The 22,194-nt window shown below is 40.2% G+C and overlaps 1 protein-coding gene across 6 annotated transcripts in view; it reads right to left on the bottom strand.

The window, feature by feature from the left end:
• Positions 1-22,194, bottom strand: part of CHD6 (chromodomain helicase DNA binding protein 6) — a 216,602-nt gene that overhangs the window by 110,595 nt on the left and 83,813 nt on the right. For all 6 annotated transcript variants that reach the window (XR_010132270.1, XM_055372994.2, XM_055372996.2 and 3 more), the window contains 3 exons: positions 20,289-20,809; positions 1,979-2,126; positions 25-174 (listed from right to left, as the gene is read on the bottom strand). Coding sequence is in view for 5 of the 6 variants with exons in the window: in XM_055372994.2 (XP_055228969.2) it covers positions 25-174; positions 1,979-2,126; positions 20,289-20,809 (819 nt within the window). In the remaining variant the exon portion in view is untranslated. The remainder of the gene's footprint in view (positions 1-24; positions 175-1,978; positions 2,127-20,288; positions 20,810-22,194) is intronic.

Here is a 22,194-nt window from a genome sequence, read left to right on the forward strand (position 1 = left end):
AGTAACCTCATGCAAAGGCCATACCTCCGCCTGCCAGGCCAGTGTAGAGGCTGAGAGTGCAGATGTTCGACCAGCTCCAAGAACAGCAATTGTTTCCCCATCATCATCCACCACTTTGAAGTCCAGGTCCTCATTGTATTTTCTGCGCTTTACTTGCCTTCCCGAGCGTCGTTTCTGTAGGGCAAACACACCCATCAGAGAAGCTCTCTGAGTGAAAGACAACAGCCTACACAAGAATACCCTCATCTACATTTACTAACATGCCAAGGAGTGCTTTCTTGCCTTACAAAAGAAATCTTTCTTAAATACAACTCTTTTAAGGACTAAATTCAGTCAAAATGGGATCTAGCTGAGTAGGGGACAGAACAAAAGCTCAATCTCCAAATTGCCATGATCCACTAAAAAGAAGGGGTAGTGTCTCATAGTCCAGTAAGATGTGTTCTGTTCATCAACGGTAGTGACTTTCCCCCTTTCAGAATCCACTTCTCCTCCAATAAAACAAGGATGGGAGCTGAACTCTACCATCTTTGGGGTCCCTTCCAGCACTTGCTGGAAGCACAGATTTTATGACATGATGACAGTTTTATTGTTTTTGCTTAAATTCACCATCCTTACCACGTACTTCTAAAAATGTAGTTTGAAAACTAATTAGTATCAATTTTTTGGATTTACTTTGAGAATCTCATAACACTTCTTGAAATGCAGGGAGACATCTTAAGTGTGACAAAACAAGGTTCCTAAGTCACCTTGAGTGTGATGATCTAAGGATTCATCTCTAATTAAGAAGCTGTACCTTTTAATAATCAACAACAAAACAGCCCAGTGGCTTTCCACAAACAGAGCAGCATACAGTCCATCTCTACATACTAATCATATCTCAACAGTAGAATCACTTCAGGGAACCACTTATCAGCCAGCTCACTCTCAAATATTTAAACCTTAAAAAACAAAAGCAAAAGCAAAATCCCACCTCTCTTTTCTTCTAAAAGATACCTCCTGAGCGTCTCTCTTGTGTTCCTATCACTTCTTCACTAAGTTACCTCTATGATGTTTTACTTTATATGAGGGATTCCACATAAAAACCTCTCCCCAACACCAGATACAGATCACCATTCTACAAACACCTAATTCCCTGCCAAATCCCATCAACTCAACGTGCTTGGCTCCTCTGCCAATCTAGACACTTAACAGCTACCAGCCCCAGTTTATAGGCAGTGAGGAGTCTGCTCTGACACCAGACACTGCTGCTTATTAATACTATGACATTACTAGCTGTCATTTTCCTACAGGGAAGAGCACTGAGAAACCCATGAAGGTCCAGATGATCCTGGAAGGTATAGTACGTCAGTCTTATTCTAAATGAGCCTTGCAGCAGCGTGGCTCAGATAAATTGCTAAGAATGTCAGAGGAAACAAAGCACTTTCAAATATTAGACTTCATGCTCAAGAGAGGTTCTCAACTCAGAAAATCCCTAACACTGTCACGGGCACACTTTGGTATATTTTTAGGAATCTGGTTTAGATGTGCAACTCCTTGTTTCCATGTTTGGCCAAAGCTTCCTTAATTGTTGGCATAATGGATACATTTCTGACTTTTCCAGCATCTGGGATTATGAAAATATCCCTGTACGGGCTGGCCTGGCACTCTGAGCACTAAATGCATTACCTGTATGGCAAAAGAGGCCTTACCTAGCTTGGCTCACAACTTCATTTTCCACATCAACTCCCTCTGCAGCCTAATATCCTGCTACCTTCCAGGAATGAGGCAAATACCACTAAAAAACTGGGATATCATTAGTATACTGATCGGGCTAGGGAAAAAGACTACAGTCTACCTGCTCACCCACCAAAATGGTAAAAGCCCAGCCCAGGGCTAGGGAGTGTGCTAGAGAAAGGCGTAGAGGAGCAACACGATCAGTGTCAGCCAGATCCCATCCAGCAGCTGTAATCTCCACCAGGCCTCCCGGTCACAGCTGTACCTGGCTGTCTGTAGACTCAGTGGACTCCTCAGGACTCCGCAGAGATGGGTTCGTCAGGCCCTGATCCAGCTCTAAACTCTCCACTGTAGTTTCACTTTTCCTTTTTCCTTTCTTCTTTTTCTCCACTGGGGTTGGTCCTTGCTCCTTGCTACAAGGAGAAATTCAGAATTAAAACTGTTGGGCAGTTTTTAAAACTAAGATTTCTCATGTGATCAACGTCATGAAATCACATCCTGGAATTCTAGGACCAGGGCAGGCTTTAATGGGGAATCTACAAGAGTTTCTTCCAAGAAATAAACAGAAACATGGAAATATCTACATGGATCAATGCAGAATTCACTTTATTACACCCCATCATGACTATTATAGCTACAATTAATATGTAAGAAATAATATGAACATCTCCAAAAACTTCACTTTCAGTTTATACAAATGTCTTCTCTAGGAAGTTCAACTGCTTCACAGATACTAAGAATCATCAAATTACAATCTCCCTTTAAGTTTCTTAGGAAGAGACATCCCCTAATCTGTCACCATCCTCTGTTGAGTACATGCTGGACCTGGAGTGAACAGTAGGCACTCAAAAATGAAGAGAACACTGCCTCTGCCCTTGACGAGCTTACAATTATGAAAATCCTACAGTTCACCTACAACCATAGCCCAAGGCAGTACATGAATGCTTCCTCAGAGAGGTAGAGATGGGCCAAGTCCATCCACCCTGCAAGGCCCTGCTAAGATGGCAACATTTTCTCTAAAAGGCCTTTCCTGGCCTTCCTAGCTGGTAAAATCTCTTTCCTACACTCCCAAAGCACTTCCAACTATACTTTGCTTAAATGACCTTTCACCAGAATTAGTTGTTAACTACAATATCAGGCTCAGAATTCACATAACTACATACAGTGCCTGGATCCTCTACAGTTGCTCAATAAACATTTGCTATCCTGGATAAATGAGTATTTTATGCTTCTCTGATCTCTCTTACCAGACTCGAAGTTCCTAGAGGGCAGTATGTGCTTGACTATATTTTGTATTCCTCAGAGTGAGTAGTCTTATGCTTTATGCATAGTAAGTATTCAATTAATATTTAAGCAAGCCTTAAAACTGCTTTTTAAGCAATGGATAGATGGATGCATTAACGAACGGCTATGATTAACTGTGAATGGGGAGATTTGAGAACACGCATTTGAGCAGAGATACATATATGTGTATATATAAAAACATAATTCTGACAGACAGTAGTAGGAATAACAATAACTAATGATTGCAGCTAATACTTTATATAATAATTACTATATGCAGGCACATTCTTTTACATGAATTATTGCCTTTGCTCTTCACAACAGCCCTGTAAAGCAGATGGCAATTTTTTTTTTTTTTTTAGATGGAGTCTCGCGCTGTTGCCCAGGATGGGGTGCAGTGGCATGATCTCGGCTCACTGCAACCTCTACCTCCCACGTTTAATTCTCCTGCCTCAGTCTCCCCTGTAGCTGGGATTACAGGTGTCCGTCACCACGCACGGCTAATTGTTTTTGTTTGTTTTCGGTATTTTTAGTAGAGATGGGGTTTCATCATGTTGGCCAGGCTGGTCTAAAACTCCTGACCTCAAATGATCTGCTTGCCTCAGCCTTCCAGAGTGCTGAGATTACAGGTGTGAGCCACCACACCTGGCCAGCAGATGGTATTCTTATTCTCATTTTATCTTGAGGAATCTGAGGCATGGTGAGGTTAAGTTAGACTTCCAGGGCAACAGGGTTAGTAAATGGCAGAGACAAGATGTGAACCCGAGTGGAGTCTGTGCTCTTGATCATCATAGCATTCTTGGGGAATAGAACAGTGTTTTGGATACATTTAGTAAAAGATAGCTGGCTCTGTGTCTGGATAATAGGGCAAGTGAACAGAAGCACTATGTGATGGAGCTCAAAGGAAAAATCAAGGGTGCACCAGGCCAGGAAGTTTAGACTTCATTCTGCGTGAAAAGGGCCATGAAAGCAGGTCCAGGAAAGAGGGAATGAAGCCTTTCAAGGGTGGAAATGCTTTGAAAGGCCCAGAAGGAGTAGAACCAGGAGGTCTTGGCAAGTGACAGAATGTGGGGGACAAGAAGAGCCAACACTGGTACTTCCCATCAGGAGAGTTAGTAGAAAGTATGGGGAAGAGAAGGAAACTGGATGACCTGGCTCAGAGGGGTGATCAAGCACATGAACCAGCCAGTGCTGATCGCTCAATCTGCCTGCTTCCCTCTTGAATACCCGTCACCCTTCATATGTCCCTAACCAGGTCAGCACAAACTGTGCCCAGCTTCTATTCCCCAGGCTGGAGACGGGCTTGCCTACCTACCAGGAAAGTTCATGATGAAAGCTATTTGCAAACTAACACAAGAACAGAAAACCAAATACTGCATGTTCTCACTTACAAGTGGGAGCTAAATGATGAGAATATATGGACACACAGAGGGGAATGACACACACTAGGGCCTTTTGGAGGGTGGAGGATGGGAGGAGGTAGAGGATCAGGAAAAATAACTAATGGATACTAGGCTTAATACCTGGGGGATGAAATAATCTATACAACCAACCACCATGACATAAGTTTACTTATGTAACAAACCTGCATTTGTACCTCTGAACTTAAAAGTTAAAAAAAAAAAAAAAAAAACTATTTTGATCCAACCTAAAGAACTGAAACTCTAGGGGTCATGCCGTTTTTGAGGATTACCGATTTTTAACAAGGGACTTGTACCCTTAAGCAGGGGAAAAAGCAAAAGTTCTTCCATTTCTTATCAGTTCAGAAGAGGAGACTCAGGTAAAACAGTTTTAAAAGATGCTAAATTTTCACGAGTCTTTATCTCATGTTATGTGGCTCCTCATTAAGAAAACTGCATAGCAAATTACATTCTACAAAGTACTTATGAATTCCACATCTCATCCCAATCCCATGAGGGAGCCAGGACAAATAATCCCCATATTCCAGATGAGGAAAACTGAGATTTAAAAGCAGCAAACGCCCCAAAGTCAGCAGCAGGGCAGAGGCTTATGCTCAGGTCAGCTGAGTCACAGGGTATTACTTTTTCACATCAAGTCATGTATTTTGCCTCTTTTTTTCTAAAATCCCAGTCTCCCTTTTAGTAAATGTAAAAACTTCAAATATCCTTTAATGTTATTTGAATCTCAAAATAATGGTTTAAAAAATCAGCAACATTCCAATGACCCAAATATATAAAATTCACAAATTCATAGATGTTGATAGTTTTTTATAGCTCTCTTAGAAAAAGGTTTCTTTGACACAAATTTAAAGAAAGCTTACAATATCCCAAAAGTCACCCTAATAATCACATGCTCAGTGGCCTCTGAATCTTCTGTACAATCTTAAATCTTTCTTTCCAGCATTTGAAATCAATTTCATCTACTTACTAAACGTAACTTCATTATATTAGAACACTGTCTGTATATGTTTAACCTTCATTTTAAATATTTATTGTGTGTATATGTGTGTGTGCGTGCGCGCGTGCCCACATGCTAGAATCATGTGCTTCACTGTGGAACATCATACTCAAAGCTAAACCAAGCCCAAATCATAACTAAGGAATAGAACTTCCTCAAAATATGACACTTTACTAGGAGACTTGTGTGCATTTTGAGCAACATGTTAAATGTTGAAAGGAGGGAGGAGTCATGGTGAAGCACTTTCCAAGTCAAGCCTGAGGCGCTACTAGATTTTCCCAGACAGAAGCTGGGGGTCAGGTAGCCTGGAAATACTTTCTCAAATATTTGTCAGTAAAATAGGAAAATACCGGCAGAAACGTGCTCCCTTATTTGCAGGTAACGAAGAAGATACTCTACTTGGGAAATCTTCAAAGTGATTTTTTGGAGGTTACCTTTGGCAAGACAAGCCATTTTAAGTTCCAAAAATTCTTTCTGGAGCTCTTCTGATAAAGGCAAATTTCAGGAAGAAAAGATTCCCTGAAAGCTTACAAGTGGGATCTTCAAATAGGATATTAAGAAAATATCATCTGGATTCATTCTCTAAAAAGACCAGATAAGGTATATCTTTCTGCTCTTTGGAAAGAGTTTTAAAAACCTTATGCTTGAGAGTTTTATCAATTGAAGACATTTTAATCTCCAAACTGCTACACCTATAGATGATTTGGCCCATGAATGTTTGTTTGCTCCTTGAAGTTCCAGGTTCTTCAAAAATAATGGATAGGCCAGGTGTGGTGGCTCATGACTGTAATCCCAGCACTTTGGGGAGGCCCAGGCAGGCAGATTGCTTGAGCTCAGGAGTTCGAGACCAGCCTGGGCAACATGGCGAAACCCCGTCTCTACAAAAAAATACAAAAATTAGCCGGGCATGGTGGCGCAGGCCTGTGGTCCCCGCTACTTGGGAGGCTGAGGTGGGAGAATTGTTTGAGCCTGGAAGGCAGAGGGTGCAGTGAGCAGAGATCATGCCACTGTACTCCAACCTGACTATCAGAGTCAGACCCTGTCTCAAAAACAAACAAACAAACAAACAAACAAACAAAAAAAAAGTGGATAAATAGGATCTAACAAAACTACATATGCAAATAATCTTTGACTCAGCAATCTACTTACAGGAATGTAATCTAAAGATATATCACACGATATAAAAACACATATTCATGAGGTTATTTATTACAACATTTTTTGGTAATTGTAAAATAATGAAAACTACCTATCTAAACATAAATGACTGAATAAATTAGGATATATACAATGTAATACTAGACAGCTATAAACACAATTAAGAAAGAATTCTACAAACTGCGGGAAACAATTCCCTATTTAATAAATGGTGCTGGGAAAACTGGCTAGCCATATGTAGAAAGCTGAAACTGGATCCCTTCCTTACACCTTATACAAAATTAATCCAAGATGGATTAAAGACTTAAATGTTAGACCTAAAACCATAAAAACCCTAAAAGAAAATCTAGGCAATACCATTCAGGACATAGGCATGGGCAAGGACTTCATGACTAAAACACCAAAAGCAATGGCAACAAAAGCCAAAATTGACAAATGGGATCTAATTAAACTAAAGAGCTTCTGCACAGCAAAAGAAACTACCATCACAGTGAACAGGCAACCTACAGAATGGGAGAAAATTCTTGCAGTCTACTCATCTGACAAAGGGCTAATATCCAGAATCAACAATGAGCTCAAAACAAATTTATAAGAAAAAAACAACCCCACCAAAAAGTGGGTGAAGGATATGAACAGACATTTCTCGAAAGAAGACATTTATGCAGCCAAAAGACACATGAAAAAATGCTCATCATCACTGGCCATCAGAGAAATGCAAATCAAAACCACAATGAGATACCATCTCACACCAGTTAGAATGGCGATCATTAAAAAGTCAGGAAATAACAAATGCTGGAGAGGATGTGGAGAAATAGGAACACTTTTACATTGTTGGTGGGACTGTAAACTAGTTCAACCATTGTGGAAGTCAGTGTGGTGATTCCTCAGGGATCTAGAAGCAGAAATACCATTTGACCCAGCAATCCCATTACTGGGTATATACCCAAAGGATTATAAATCATGCTGCTATAAAGACACATGCACACGTATGTTACTGCGGCACTATTCACAATAGCAAAGACTTGGAACCAACCCAAATGTCCAACAATGATAGACTAGATTAAGAAAATGTGGCACATATACACCATGGAATACTATGCAGCCATAAAAAATGATGAGTTCATGTCCTTTGTAGGGACATGGATGAAGCTGGAAACCATCATTCTCAGCAAACTATCACAAGGACAAAAAACCAAACACCGCATGTTCTCACTCATAGGTGGGAATTGATTGAACAATGAGAACACATGGACACAGGAAGGGGAACATCACACACCGGGGCCTGTTGTGGGGTCAGGGGAGGGGGGAGGGATAGCATTAGGAGATATAACTAATGTTAAATGACGAGTTAATGGGTGCAGCACACCAACATGGCACATGTATACATATGTAACTAACCTGCATGTTCTGCACATGTACCCTAAAACTTAAAGCATAATAATTAAAAAAAATTCTACAAACTGATAGGCAATGATTTCTAAAGATATTTAAGTGAAAAAGGCAGTGTTAAAAGAGTATAATATGCTACCTTTTGTGTAAGAATAAAGGGAAAATAAAAAAGCATGTACACATCTATTAATTAATACAAAAAGAAACAGAGGAAGGGTAAACAAAAAACCCCACAATGTCTATCTACCTGCAAGGGGTAGGGGAGAGAACAGTAGCAGGGATACAGGAGGGAGTGACACTTCTCTGAGTATACCTCTGTACACAGATCTGCCTTTAGGAAATCTGTTAAAGTTCTACATATTAAAACATAAAAAACTAAAGATGAAAACAAGCTGAAACAAGTGAATCCATGTATGTTTAAAACAAATAATATAACTGCACCTCACAGAGAATAAAACTCCTTCCATTAATTGATGAACACAGCATTTGACTACATATTCTCCACTTCTGGGGGAAGGGGAAAGTACAGCAAACCAATTCTGAAATTTTTTTTCTTGGTAGTTAAATGGTGAAGTGACTCTGAAACTATTTCAGATGTGGTATAGGATTAAGCAAACGAGTAAACGTATTGATGTTGGGAACTGGCAAATATGAAATGCTATAAGGCAAGGGAGATACTGTCAGATGAATCTCAACTGCAGGCATCATCAGTTGAACTCATGACTTCTATAACATGTATGAACACAAGCATGTATATGTGCATGTGTATATCTACACATATATGTGTAGATATATGTATATACGTGTGTACATATATTCATATGTGCGCATTTGTATGTATTTTCCCCCTAGTTTTGACAACAGAAAGGGCCTAAGAGCAAAGATGCCCCATCAGCAATGAGTACACCTAACACTCAGATCTTGGTGTTTAACACTGAAGCTCCTCACAGAAATGGCTGATTCCAAAGCTAAAGCAGGGAAGACAGACGATGAGCCCGAAACATCCTGCTATGTCAGAAAGTAAGAGGGTGTTTAGAAAAATAAACATGGCATGTCAAAATGACAAATAAGTTAGCTTGAAGAGCTTTCGTTGCCCAAAACTGAGACCATCTGAACACCAAAGTAATTGAGGACAGTAAAGAATTATAAGTCACTGAAAACAATAGGAATCTATACCAATGAGACATACACAAATAATGAATAAGGGATAAGGGGGAGCTCTTGTTTACTACAAAATACAAATGGTAACTGTAAAGGAAGTGGTAGTTAGAAAATAATTTTGAGGCTGGGTGCAGTGGCTCACGCCTGTAATATCAGCACTTTGGTAGGCTGGGGCAGGAGGATGGCTTGAGGTCAGAAGTTTGAGACCAGACTGGCAGCATAGTGAAACCCCATCTCTACAAAAAAATCGGGAAAAAAATATCAGCCACACATGATGGTGCATGCCTGTAGCCCCAGGTACTTGGGAGGCTGAGATGGGAGGATTGATTGAGCCCAGATGGCTGAGGCTATAGTCAGTCATGATTGTGCCACTGCACACCAGCCTGGGTGACAGAGCAAGACCCTGTCTCAAAAAAAAAACAAAATAACAAACAAAAAAAACCCATTTTGTAACCAACGTAGTAGAAAAGATGGGCATGGTGCAGAATCATCAAGGGATGCTAAATCTTGGGAGAATGATGTGAAGAGAAGCAGGATATTTGCATGATCTTAAAATGTCTCCCTGCAGATTACTTATTAGTTATAAGGGAACGAAAAGAGTAACTAGACAATGGTTACAGAAGAATAAGAACTTAGGAGAGACACACTGATGTATTTAAGGACAAAAAGGCCTGACATATGTAACTTGTTTGCAACTGGTTCAGGAAACATGCGCGCACACGTGCGCACACACACACATACATAGATATTTATTAAAATAAGTTTATAATAAGTATATATACATATATAAACTTTAAAAAATAATTTATCTTGACATACATCTATTCCACTGCAGAAGCGGATACTGTGTTTGGCATCTTTTTTTCTGACAACCAATACTGATTCCTAGACTATAAAAGAGCTCTGGCAGAAGGTCAGACTGGGCTATCGTACCCTATTCTTTTTACCATGGTGATTGGTCCAGGATGGACACATGACCCAGCCAGACTAATCTGGGAGTCCTTCCTTTTATATATATATATATATATACACATATACACACACAGGCAGGAGTGGGTAGGAAAATGAATCTTTCTTCCTAGGTCATAAAGTTGTTAAGCTGTAAGCCCACAGCTATGAGCAGCCATGATTCCAGCCTTGAGAGGAATGCATTTGCAAAGAATGGAGTGGCACCCAGACAGGCGCAGGGGGTCACTGAAGACAAACTGCCTTGGTCTCAACTAAACTTCCTGGTTCTGATTCCTTAAGCCAGTGAACCTCATCATCATTTTTTTCTAACTTAAGCTAATTTGATTGGGTTTATGTTAATTGTAACCAAGAGAGTTCTGAATAATACAAAGGCCTAATACTCCCACCAATTAATGGCAGAGGAGCTTGAATCAAAGCAGTCTTATTTCTATAATCCTTTTTTTTATTAATAGCTTTCAGAGTTAGAACAAACTAACTTGCAAGGAAAAAAAGGAAGAAATAACATTTTTGAGAGTCAAAGTAATTATTTTTTATTAAAACTTGATTTTACAATCAAACATATCTCCATTTTAAAGAAAGTACCTACTATGCATTTATGACATGCAAGAAACTCCCAATCAGTTATATCATACATGCAGGACAACTATTAGTTATAACCATCAAAGCTTTTATCCTGTCTTCCACATGGCTTCATCAGCCAAGAAGATTTTGTGCATCTTTACTTTCTGTAGTTTGTCCTAGAAAAAACTTTTTTTTTTTTTGTTTTGTTTTGCTTTCCAAATAGGAAATTTCATTATCATATGAAAGCACTAGGATTTCTCAAACTTTCTCTTCAAGCATATCTCGTTTCTAACCTCCAGGTTTCTTTGCTAGAACTGAGAGTTAGGAAGTGAGTGCTGAATCTGAGTACGAGGAAAGGTATCGGTACATGTCACAACATCGTACTACTATGAATCTTTTATGGCTCTGTCCCCGTGGACTCCAGGTATTGAAAGCTCTTACCTACTAAGATGCATTAATTCAAAATGATTCATCTTCTCATTTTAAAATTAAAACCTTATAAAATATCCATCAGAGCCTTACGGAAAGAATGCGTTACTACTACAGCCACCGAAAATAGCTCATGATCCCAATGACTGCCTCCAAAGACACGTAGAGTCTCAGAAGTCCAGTCCAGGAACCACTACTCCACTCCAGCAACAACGTTTCAGAGAAGCTTCCAGCACTGACCTTCCTATAGGCTTTGATCTTCTTCCCAGGAGTACAATACTGAAAACATGGATATCACCTTGAAAAAGCTCATTTGCACACTTGATTCAGCTTTTCCATAATACCCGTATTAACTGAGTCTACATAGAAAACTGAGTTGGTATTGATTTTTTAAAGATACTAGTTAAAAGAAAAAATATAAAAAGACCCTAATTATTTTGGTACAGATATAATCTGCTGTAGATAAACTGTGAACTAAATCTGCCCTGTCAGTCCCTTTAACCGTATCATCAACACCTTCAAAACAGAGATTAGAGAGGTTTGTGATATTGTCCTAGTAAAAAGGAAACAAAAAGATTACTTCCTCTTAAGATGAAAAAGCAGAGTTTTACCAAGTAGTCCTATTAAAAGTAATAAAAGCAACTGAAAATAAAAATTCAGAAAGTATAGAAGAGTTTCAAATACAAAGTATAACCCATCCTCAGTACACCAAATCCCCAGAGAGGACCACTTTTGACTGATGCCTCTCTAACCCCAAATACGCTCATGCTTCTAGTTCATTATTTATCAACATTAAGCAATGGCTACTGACATCCTGATAGGAAAGTTGATGAATTCAGATGTCATATACCTCCCCTATTGCTGTCCCTACTCAGTATTTTCGTTGAACTCTCTTAGTGGAGGCAACCACACTTTAAATTTTCATTAATTCTTTGCTTTTCTGATTGCTCCTCTGTCATGACCCATTCTTGTGTTGCAGACAAAATATCCTCAATCTGAGGATGCTAATTTAAAATGTGTTCATTCTTTTCCTTGAATTATTTCTTCTGATGACAGTTGTTCTTTTCTTTCTTCCTCTTCCTGCTTTATGCTGCTCGTTTTCCTCTACGGTCTTGTGCTCTTCAGTAGACTGATTTCCTATTGAAAATCAACTAGGCTGGTAATACAGGTGCCTGGTGAGGCTCTCCTCTGCTGCCAAGTAAACTGCTTTCTCTACAAGCCTCGCCCCTGAATAGGAAGCCTGGCCTAGGACACTGTACACATGGCAAGACTTGTCAAGTGGCTGTCCCTCCCTCCACTTTTTAGGGTATGGGCAGGGAAGGGCAGAGAAGTTAGTGCCCTGTGCCCCCTTCCTGTGGGTGTCATTCCTTATATGGAGCCCTAGCCCCTTCCCCAGGGCAAACTGCCCAATATCCTTAGAGTAATTGCCTGAGTTCATCCTGGAGGTGACAAACCACACAGCCATTCTGCAGACAGTCCCTTAATCAGCCACCTCCGCTTCTGGCCTGCCTCCAATCCCTCCTCCAGAGCTGCCTGCTCCATCGCAAGGAGGAAACACCTCTATCTTTGCTGCAAACACAGCGCCTGCCTGAGCTCTGAGCTAGGACTCCCTCCACACCATTTATCCACCGTATGATACCACTGGACTTCTTTGTCCAGAAATTCAGTAATAGCTCTCATCTGTGAAATATTTCTTCCCCTCTGTTCTTCCTATCATTTCAGTAAGATTTGGATAAGAGGTGAAAATGAAAGCAGGCTGCGTGTACCATCTTAAAATCTCGAAGCCCCTAAAAAGAACATTTGTTTAAATGTCTTTTGGTCTTTTTGCTTTAAGTCTTTTCTCATCTATTAATTTCTTTAATAACTGGATCAATACTCCTCTCTTCCAAGGGACTCCCCAGACCAGAAATGACATACTCTTTACCTTCTAAATCCTTTCAGCTACTCTGTATGCAGTTATATCAGGTTTTTCATTTGTTTATATTTTTGCCTGTTTCTTGAACACTTGTCAAGGTTGCTTCTTGTGAAAAGCACCTCAAACTCATAAAAGTACCTCAATGACTAGACCCATAGATACTTCTGTGACACTTTGCTTCCTTTCCCTATAAAAAAACTCATAAAGCAAGACACAGAAGAGGCAATAAAAATATACTGGATAAATGAGTAGGCATTTATCAAGCATTATTATTTAGTAACTCTTTCCTTACAGATTTGGTAAAGGTCTACTATGCACCAGGGCACAGAGTAAGCACTTCTGATGCTCTTAAAAAAAAAAAAAACAAACCCCAGAAATAAAGACTTAGTGCAAAGCTTCCAAGGTGGGTCTCTGACATTAACATCTAGATTTCTTCCCTGGTTAACATGAAGTCCAATGGGTTCCAAGCTCAGGGTCTCTACTGAGGACTCATACATACCGTTACGTCTTCTTTATTCTAATAAATGGTCACAATGTAAAAACAAGTCTCCCAACAGAAAGAACCCCATTAATGTAATCTCTTGAACCTGAAATTAGCCTCAATAAAGATCTCTCTAAACAGATAGCTGACTGACCTTCAAATAAATGAGAAAGAGCCACCAGCTCTTGTGAGGAGGAAAGATAGTTGAGTTCTACTACTCTTCCTGCACCACACAGTTATCAGCTGACTCAGCGGCAATCAGGCAGCTCAAATGGTTATATAATCAGAAGGCCTGGGGTTTAACACTTCGCAGAAGCAATCATCACAGATGAAAGCGAAAAAAGGTAAAATGCTGGATTTGGGAGAAAAATCTGCTCTGGGTTGACAAACCAAACAAATGGGGATGAAAAACTGAAATTGGGGCTGATCACACCAACCACTTCTTTTCCTCTTTTTACTTTTTCATTCCTAGCAGATGTTACATATAAAAACTTACACAGGCTCCACTTTTCCTGTGATCTTTCACCTGGGAAACATGTTTCTCAAAGGATAATCTAAGAATCAGCCACACTCTAATTACCTGGGAGAATTCTGAACTGCAAATTCCTGGGTTCCACCCCAGACCTAATCATTCTCTCTGGGGTATCCACTTTTCTAACAAGCTGTCCAGGTAGTTCCCTAGGCACAGCAAAGTCTGAGGACCAGAGATCCAGGTAGATAGACCTCCACTTGGGCCAGCACACTGACTAATTTCTTGACTTGCAAGAAAGAATATGAACCATTCTCATACGTGTGGAAATTCCAAAGCTTATCCTCTGCCCTCACCAACAACATGAACACCAAAACTCAAGACCCTAGCTTTTAAAAGCAACATTCAGGCTGGGCACCACGGCTCATGCCTGTAATCCCAGCACTTTAAGAGGCCAGGCAAGCAAATCACTTGAGGACATGAGTTCGAGACCAGCCCGGCCAACATAGCAAAACCCCGTCTCTACTAAAAATACAAAAAATAAACTGGGTGTGGTGGTACACACCTATAATCCCAGCTACTCGGGAGGCTGAAGCAGAACTGCTTGAACCCGGGAGGTGGAGACTGCAGTGAGCCGAGATCACACCACTGCACTCCAGCCTGGGCGACAGAGCGAGACCCTGTCTCAAAAAAAAAAAGAAGCAACCTTCAGCTCAGTCAAAATGCTTGGCTCCCTATATGAGAAAGGGCAACCTAAAGAGCTGGCCACAGACCTACTCCTCAGATACTCACTCCCTGGATATAGAGTAAAGGAATCAGAAGGCTTCATACACAACTGAAATGGATCATCTTTCCTGCTCACTCGGCTGTGCCTTAATACCACGAAGCTGACTTTTTACTAAAGGCTATTTCAGGAAGAAAAAAATGAAATTCACAGGCATTTAGAAGCATTAGATGCAAAAACTGTTGTTGAGCACAGTATCTACTGCATAACAGTTCTTGCTATAATCTGAATTTGTCCCCCAAAATTCCTGTGTTGGAAACCTCATCTCCAATGCAGCAGTGTCGGGGGTTGGGGTCTAGTAAGAGGAGATCAGGTCAGGTGGCTCTGGACTCATGAATGGATGAATATTGTTATCACAGGAGTGGATTCTCTTGAGAGTAGCCCTCTCTCGTTAACATTTCATCCTCTCTTGCTCCTCTCTCTGCCTTTGGCCACAGGATGAGGAGCTGCACACAGGTCCTCCCCAGATTCCAGTGCCATACTGTTGGACTTCCCAGTCTCCAGAATGGTAAGCCAAATAAATTTCTGTTCATTATACATTATCCAGTCTGTGTATTCTGTTATAGCAACATAAAATGAACTATAACAGTTCCCTAATAAGAAATTTCTTTCTCAAATGGTAAAAACTTAGCTTCTCTGAGAAACTGGCATGTTGCTTTTCTAAGGCCAAAACATTATATTCAATATAATGAACAATTTTGGGAACAATATATTCCTAAAGCCCTTATTAACATTTCATGACCCTACATGACCTGACCCCTGCCTTTCTGATCCCCTCCTCCAGCTATACCAGCCATGTACAGCTATGTATGCATAGGTATGTGTATATGTTTGTATGTATACACATAAACGTACATCTGTGTATGTCTTCTTAGGCAAGTGGCTCCAATCCTCTCTGGAATAAGGCACTATAATTTTAAAAATAGTATAAGCATATGAGCTATACCAAATGAAATTTTAATTTCAGAGTCAGGAAAATGACAGAGCCTAACTTGGCTTCCTGAAGGAGCTTTCTTTCTTGCTTAAGTTTTACACAATAAAGGAATGAACTAAACTCATACTCAAAAACAATTTAGAGAATTAAGCCAGGTTTGGTGATATATATTGGTAATCCCAGCTACTGGGGAGACCCCATCTCTAAAAAAAAAAATAATAATAATTTGGAGGGAAAAGAATAAATACTAGTTTCAATTGAAACTTCTCCTATTTAAGAATTTTAGGCTTTTATCTCTTAAGCAATAAATGAATACTGATCACTATTAATATCATCCTTGAAAAGGAAAATTTGCTAGACTCTACCTATCACCTGTTTAGAACAGACATGTTCAATAATATGCTTGTTGCCTCTCAAATGCAAACACAAACAAAGGAAAAAGTTGAAGACATTTTAGTCCTTGAAAGGATACCATGGAGTATGCAAACTGAAATTCTATAGAAGAGGGACCATTTCCTACAAATAAAAACCAATTTCTCTGACACTGAAATCTCCCCACGTCCATTTCTGATCTTCCTTAGCAAAACATAAAAGACACACAGCTATGGAGAGAAAAGTCGGTTTTACAGTCAGGTGAACCTGGAGTCAAATCCCAACAATGGTGCTCACTAGTTTTGTGCCTTGGACAAGTTACTTAACTTTTTGAACTTTCATTCAATTATAAAATGGATATATTACCTACTGTTATATAACAATGGGAGTTATAAGATACCTTATACAGGTCTTATTTTCAAGGAGAAGAGCTCTATCCATTTATTCTTGGTATATATACATATACTTATCTTAACTTTTGTTGAGGAAAACAAGTCACACATACCTGAAAAACCACAATTAATGACGGGAAAAGTAGCCTGTTTTAGAGGCAAACATACAAGACTGGGAATCAGGCCTGAGATTATAACACACATCTGTGAATGACCTTAGACAAGTCACTTCTCTGTGGGTCTCCGTTTCCCTGGCTGCAATACAACAGGGCTATGGAAGTTCAGAGGGGACACACAGGTACACTGGTTTGGGGAAACTCTGATATATATCTGTACTGATATTTATCTGAACTGAGACTTGCACTCAGACCTGAAGAATGGAAAGGACTTGGGATACTGAGAGAAGGGTAAGAGCTGGGGAAATACCAAGAGCAATCCAAAGGAGAAGTGGGTCAAGGACCTTTAAGAACTAACGAGATTAATCGAGTTGGCCAGGTATAGCGCCAGAGATGGAAAGGGAGGGATATGTCAGACCCCAGAGGGTCTGAATAACAGAGGAAGGAGTCTGGATTTTGTCCTGTCTGGAGTCTGGATTTTGTCCTGGAGGCAACAGGAGCAATCAGGGGACAACAGGAGCAATCAGGGGGCAACAGGAACAATCAGAAGATTCTAAGCGGTTAAAAATTGTTGAGAGAATCCTATTTCCCTGTCTCCATGTTTTCATGAGGAAAAGCATATTTTATTCCCAAGGACTGAAAAATACTGGAAATATATTTTCCACCCTTCTTCAAACTTATCTCACTTCCCCGACTGGGGAAATACCCGAATAGCAAGACTGGAAGAAGGAATGGAGCACACATGGCCCAGCACCACCACCTCTGCTTCCGAGTGCCTGCAGTGCTGGCAGATAAACTCAGGTGAGGGAGTAACAGCAAGTCTGATGGTGGCCACAAGCTAACAAATGTTTTTCAGTCCAGTTTACCAATAACAGAGCTGATAAACGAATGCCCATTTCTATTGACTATTTCTCAACTGATTTAGAATTGAAAAGGGAGAAAAGGCGATTTGATTTACCACCACCACCACCACTGTTGCCAACATAAATAAAGGGGCCAACAGCAGGGCCTCAGAAAGACTAGCCAGGTGGCAGCTGGCAAGATGGACTGAGGGAGGAAAAGGCCAGAAGCCCGTAAATCAGTTGTGGAGCTCCTACAGTAATCCAAGCATTAAGTGCATCATTTATAACCATCAAGTATTACCAGGGTCTAATCGATACCTGCTCAAATCAAAACATGTACTTGAGCCAATCTGCAAGAGTAAATCAAAGAGAACAAAAAACTAAGGCTTAATTACTAACATATGCATATATACATATGTGTGTGTATATATATACATGTATTTTTAAATCAATTAACATGCTTCATATCTAAAATTGCTTCTGCCTACCAGTAGGATCACTAATTAAAGGAACCAAAACAATTTTATAAAGATATAAAAGAGAAGCAATCAAAGGCTAACCAGTCCAGAACCCTGGAGTACATAGAAGAATTCTATTATGTTACAGATCAATGTAATATAACTCCAAAATAAAGAGAAAGCTCATGTAACTTGTCCACATTTTTAAAGAGATCATCACTTCTGTCAGCCTCCTCTAATAGGGTGTCTCTTGGACTTCTAAACCTCAAATGTTCTGCTGTCTTCTAAGTTAGCAGCCTTTGAAAAGACTGCCAAGCACTTCTCCAACTCACTTATATTTCATACAGCCTAATTAGATCAAACCAAGTTGCGTTAATATTGCTACATTTATATAACAAAGACTGTACATTTTCACTAGACAGAATCCTGATTTTGCCTATACATTTGGCATCCAACACTTTGTTAAATGCCTCCTTATTCCCCCAAAATGGAATTTATGACAATGTTTGCATACTCATCACTTTGTTTCAGACCTCATACAATGTAAACATGAATTCCTTAAAAAAGAAGGAGTTGATAAAATTGTAAACATCAGAAACCAGTGGCTAAGTGGGCTCAGACACCTATGGCTTTCTAATGTCTTCTAGATACAAACCAAGACTTCTTATTAGGGCTATAAAACTCTCCTCTAATTACCCTAAATTCTCAAACACAATCTTTATTCCTTATTATTCTCTGTAATAATAATAAAAAAAAGTTGCCACACTAGCTCATGTCTGATCCTCCTTCTTTATATATGCTATTATCCCAAAGTACCACTTCAGTTCCTCCAAAGTAATCTGGAGATGAAAATTATTTGCAGAGGCTGAACAGTCACTCTGCTACTCCATCCACACACTGGAGACTAGAGTATGCTCACTAGGTTCACTAAGAAACAAATCCTGTAAGGTTTTAGTTAGGCAGAATCCTGAGTTTTGTCTACCTCTCTCTTGGCCATCTGTAAGGTATTTTATGGGCATTTTCTGTAACCTACATTCCTGAGATCCCGCCCAAGTTTCTGTGGTAGATGAAAGATGAAATTCCCTGCCAGACAGAAGGGAGTGAATATTATGAGGCAAAATTTTAATTTGGATTAAGAAACTATCCATCTGGTCCCAACAAGCTGTCCTTCTGAAAAAGAACTGAACCATATAGTAAACTCCAGGTTGCAACACACACCATTTAAAATGCATTCTTAAAATTACCTCCTTCATGCCTGACCAACACAGGTGTGATGGCCTCATTACTTTATGTTTTGTTAGTATCCACATCAGTCTGTGTTTTTTTAGGAGTGCTCTTGGTCTAAAATAATAGATACATAGATAAATATAATTAACCTTCCCTTGCACTTAGATTTTAGACACGTAAATTCCTTAAGATAGGAGTCATGTATTTGGTGTTTCCTCAAAATTCTAAATATAAAGTTCTCCACAAGGAATTTAGAAACAAAATGAGAAATATAATATTTGCATATGACGACAGATATTGAGTTCCCTGCACAAGGAATGCATTTGCTGTCTTGATAGGGTCTATACAGTGAATCTGTACCTATGCACTCTGGTCTCTCTGTAAGTCATTATGGTCTCCTCTGGTCTCACTTACTCAGCATTTCCTAAGCACTTGTCAATGTGTCAAGCACTGTGCTAGACAATGAACTAGATAAACAGATCAGGAATGGTCCTGTACTCAGAGCTTGGAACCTAGGGGAAGCTAGTCAGTCCTCATCTATCTGGAAATCTGTGCATACTGACGGCTCTCTCAGGCTTCCTGCACCACTGATTCCCGTGACTGTGCATCCTCCTCATAGCAGCTCCTCTGCCACTCTACACAACTGCTGTTCCAAAAATCACTGCCCCCTGTATCACACCTGGGATGTCACTTCCCTTACACCCTGTGCATGTTAACATTTTAATTCTTTTTAGTCCAAAAGGAATGGCAAGAAACTGCATGGTCAGTATTAAGGTTATCTTTCTCTCATTAGGAGGTAAGAAAAGTGGTTCATTTTTGGCTGAAAGCTAATATAGACACAAAGAACATATAAACATGGGATATAGGGGGTACATCTACACAGCTAGCAACTAAAGAATGCTAAGTACTAAGACCAAAAAGAATGGTTGGGGTCTGAAGGGGGTGGGGAATTCTTGGGAGTATCCTAAAAACACAAATGTCGTTTTTGAAACACCACGACTTTAGAAATGCAATGAGAAAACAGCAACCTCCAAGGACAGCCCCTTGCATTAGCACCAAGGGGTTACCCCTGCTCCCCATCCTATACAGGTGAGATGTGAAGCTTAGGCCCACTGGAGTGCAGCAGGGTTATGCCTAGGGGCTTGGGCTAATGCCAAAGGCAAATCATTCTGCACTGGCATAGGCAAGTGCTCAGAGAAGGGAGAAAGGAACGTACCTGGCCTTCCTGGACTTCGTCCTGGCTGCAGAGTCAGTGCAGCTCCTCTTCTCTTTGGCCTCCTTGGTGCCCGAGGCCTCCCGGGGCTTCCGTGCCTTCTTTGCCCCATCTTTTTGCTTCGGCTCCTTGTGCTCCTTGGCCTTCTTCGGCTCCTTGGCCTTTCTGGGTTCCTTTGGCTCTTTCGGTTCTCGTTTCCTCTTTGGCTTGGGCTCTCTGTCCTTGCTTCCCTTTGCTGCACCCTCTTGGTCTCCTGGCTCCTTTTTCTTCCGTTTCTTCTTCACTCCAGTACCTCCTCCTCCACTGTCCTCCATCCCATTATGGGATGTCATTTTCCTAGGAAAAAGGGTAGCAGCTTCCTCTTCAGCAGTATACAGGTCCTTCTGAGGCAGACAGTGACTAGCAACATCTTCAATTTTCTCTTCTTGATCAGTGCTGCAGTCAAATGGGGATGGAGATTTGTAGTCAAAATTGACAGAGGCATCAGACATTGGGGAGTGATTCAAAACTTTTAAATTTGACAACTGTAAAAGAAAGAGAAACAAGCATATTACCCTTCCAATTCATGCTTCAGACAAAGAGAGTTACCCAGTTTGAATACATGGATTTGCTCAACAAATATTTACTGAGTTCCCACTCTCTGTTAGTTCCTATTGTGCTAGGCCTTGGAGACAGAGTGGCAAACATGACATACACAGCCTTTACACTTGTGGAGCTGTGCCAACGTGTTGTTAGCATACTAAATCAGGATCATTCAAAGGTAGGCCTTTGATTTTAACTAAAAATTGTGCTGTTCTGTATGATCATCTAATCTAGCCACCAGACTGAGCACCAAATAACCTTTAGCCACTTGCAAAAACCAAACTACCTGTATAGGAGGAAGTTTTATGGTGATAGATGCCATTAGAAAGGATGTGTCACAGGTGCTGAAGGCATCCCTAAAATGGAAGTTGCAAAGCTGTTTTTGAGCACCAACAAATAAAAGTACAGCCCCCCAAAGTGACCACTTTTTAAGAAAATATCCCTTTGGGTTTAGAAATTATATCTCATTCTTTCAGGTCTGGTGTTGCAAAAAATATTTACAATTTCACAACAAAGCTAAGGTTGGTGATAGTCGGTAACAATGTGGGTGTTAGTTTCAAGGAACAGCACCTTCTCCTTGGTCTGGAACAAAGGAATAACTTAAGAAGAGCCTGGGATGGACAAGCAGGCTTTCTAAGAAGACGGTTACAATCATCTTTGCATGATGGCTTAGAAACAGCACCATTTGTGAGGAACCTGCTCTCTTAACAAGAGGCCTGGCATGTGCTAAAGGGCACAGACAGTTGCCCAGGTGGCATGGTTTCCCTTCAGTATGCTGGTTACCCAATCTGTGCTCAGACTTCCTGGCCCACCCTGGTAGTTACAGAGACTGTAACATTCAGCTGCATATTCCCCCTTCTGTTTTTCCAGTTTCTTTCCCTAGTCCAATGCTCCCAAACATAACACTGAGAATCCCAGGAGAAAAAGATGAAAGAAAGGAAAGATTTTTGGGGGGGCGGGGGGCAGATCTTTATCATATCAATACATTCCAGCCTCATAAGCCTAAATACAAAGGGAACTGGTCATTCTGACAGGACTCACTACTTTCAAAAATAAATAAATAAATAAATAAAAGGAAAACAATTCAGTTTGATGATCTCATTGCTGATTGAGCACTTGAGATGGCTTTGGAAAAGGAGGAGATAAGTGGACATAAAAGGAATTTAAAATCAAATACAAAAAAAATGGTTAAGGTGGTAAATTTTCTATCATATGCTTTTACCACAATTTTAAAAACTGTTTTAATGGGATACAAGGCAAGAAGAAATCCAGCAGTGAGGTGACAGGTATCCAGGTAAAGTTTGGCTCCTGTGAAGTGCAGAGCTGT

This window comes from Gorilla gorilla, chromosome 21 (genome assembly GCF_029281585.2).
Source record: "Gorilla gorilla gorilla isolate KB3781 chromosome 21, NHGRI_mGorGor1-v2.1_pri, whole genome shotgun sequence".
NCBI classification, from domain to species: domain Eukaryota; kingdom Metazoa; phylum Chordata; class Mammalia; order Primates; family Hominidae; genus Gorilla; species Gorilla gorilla.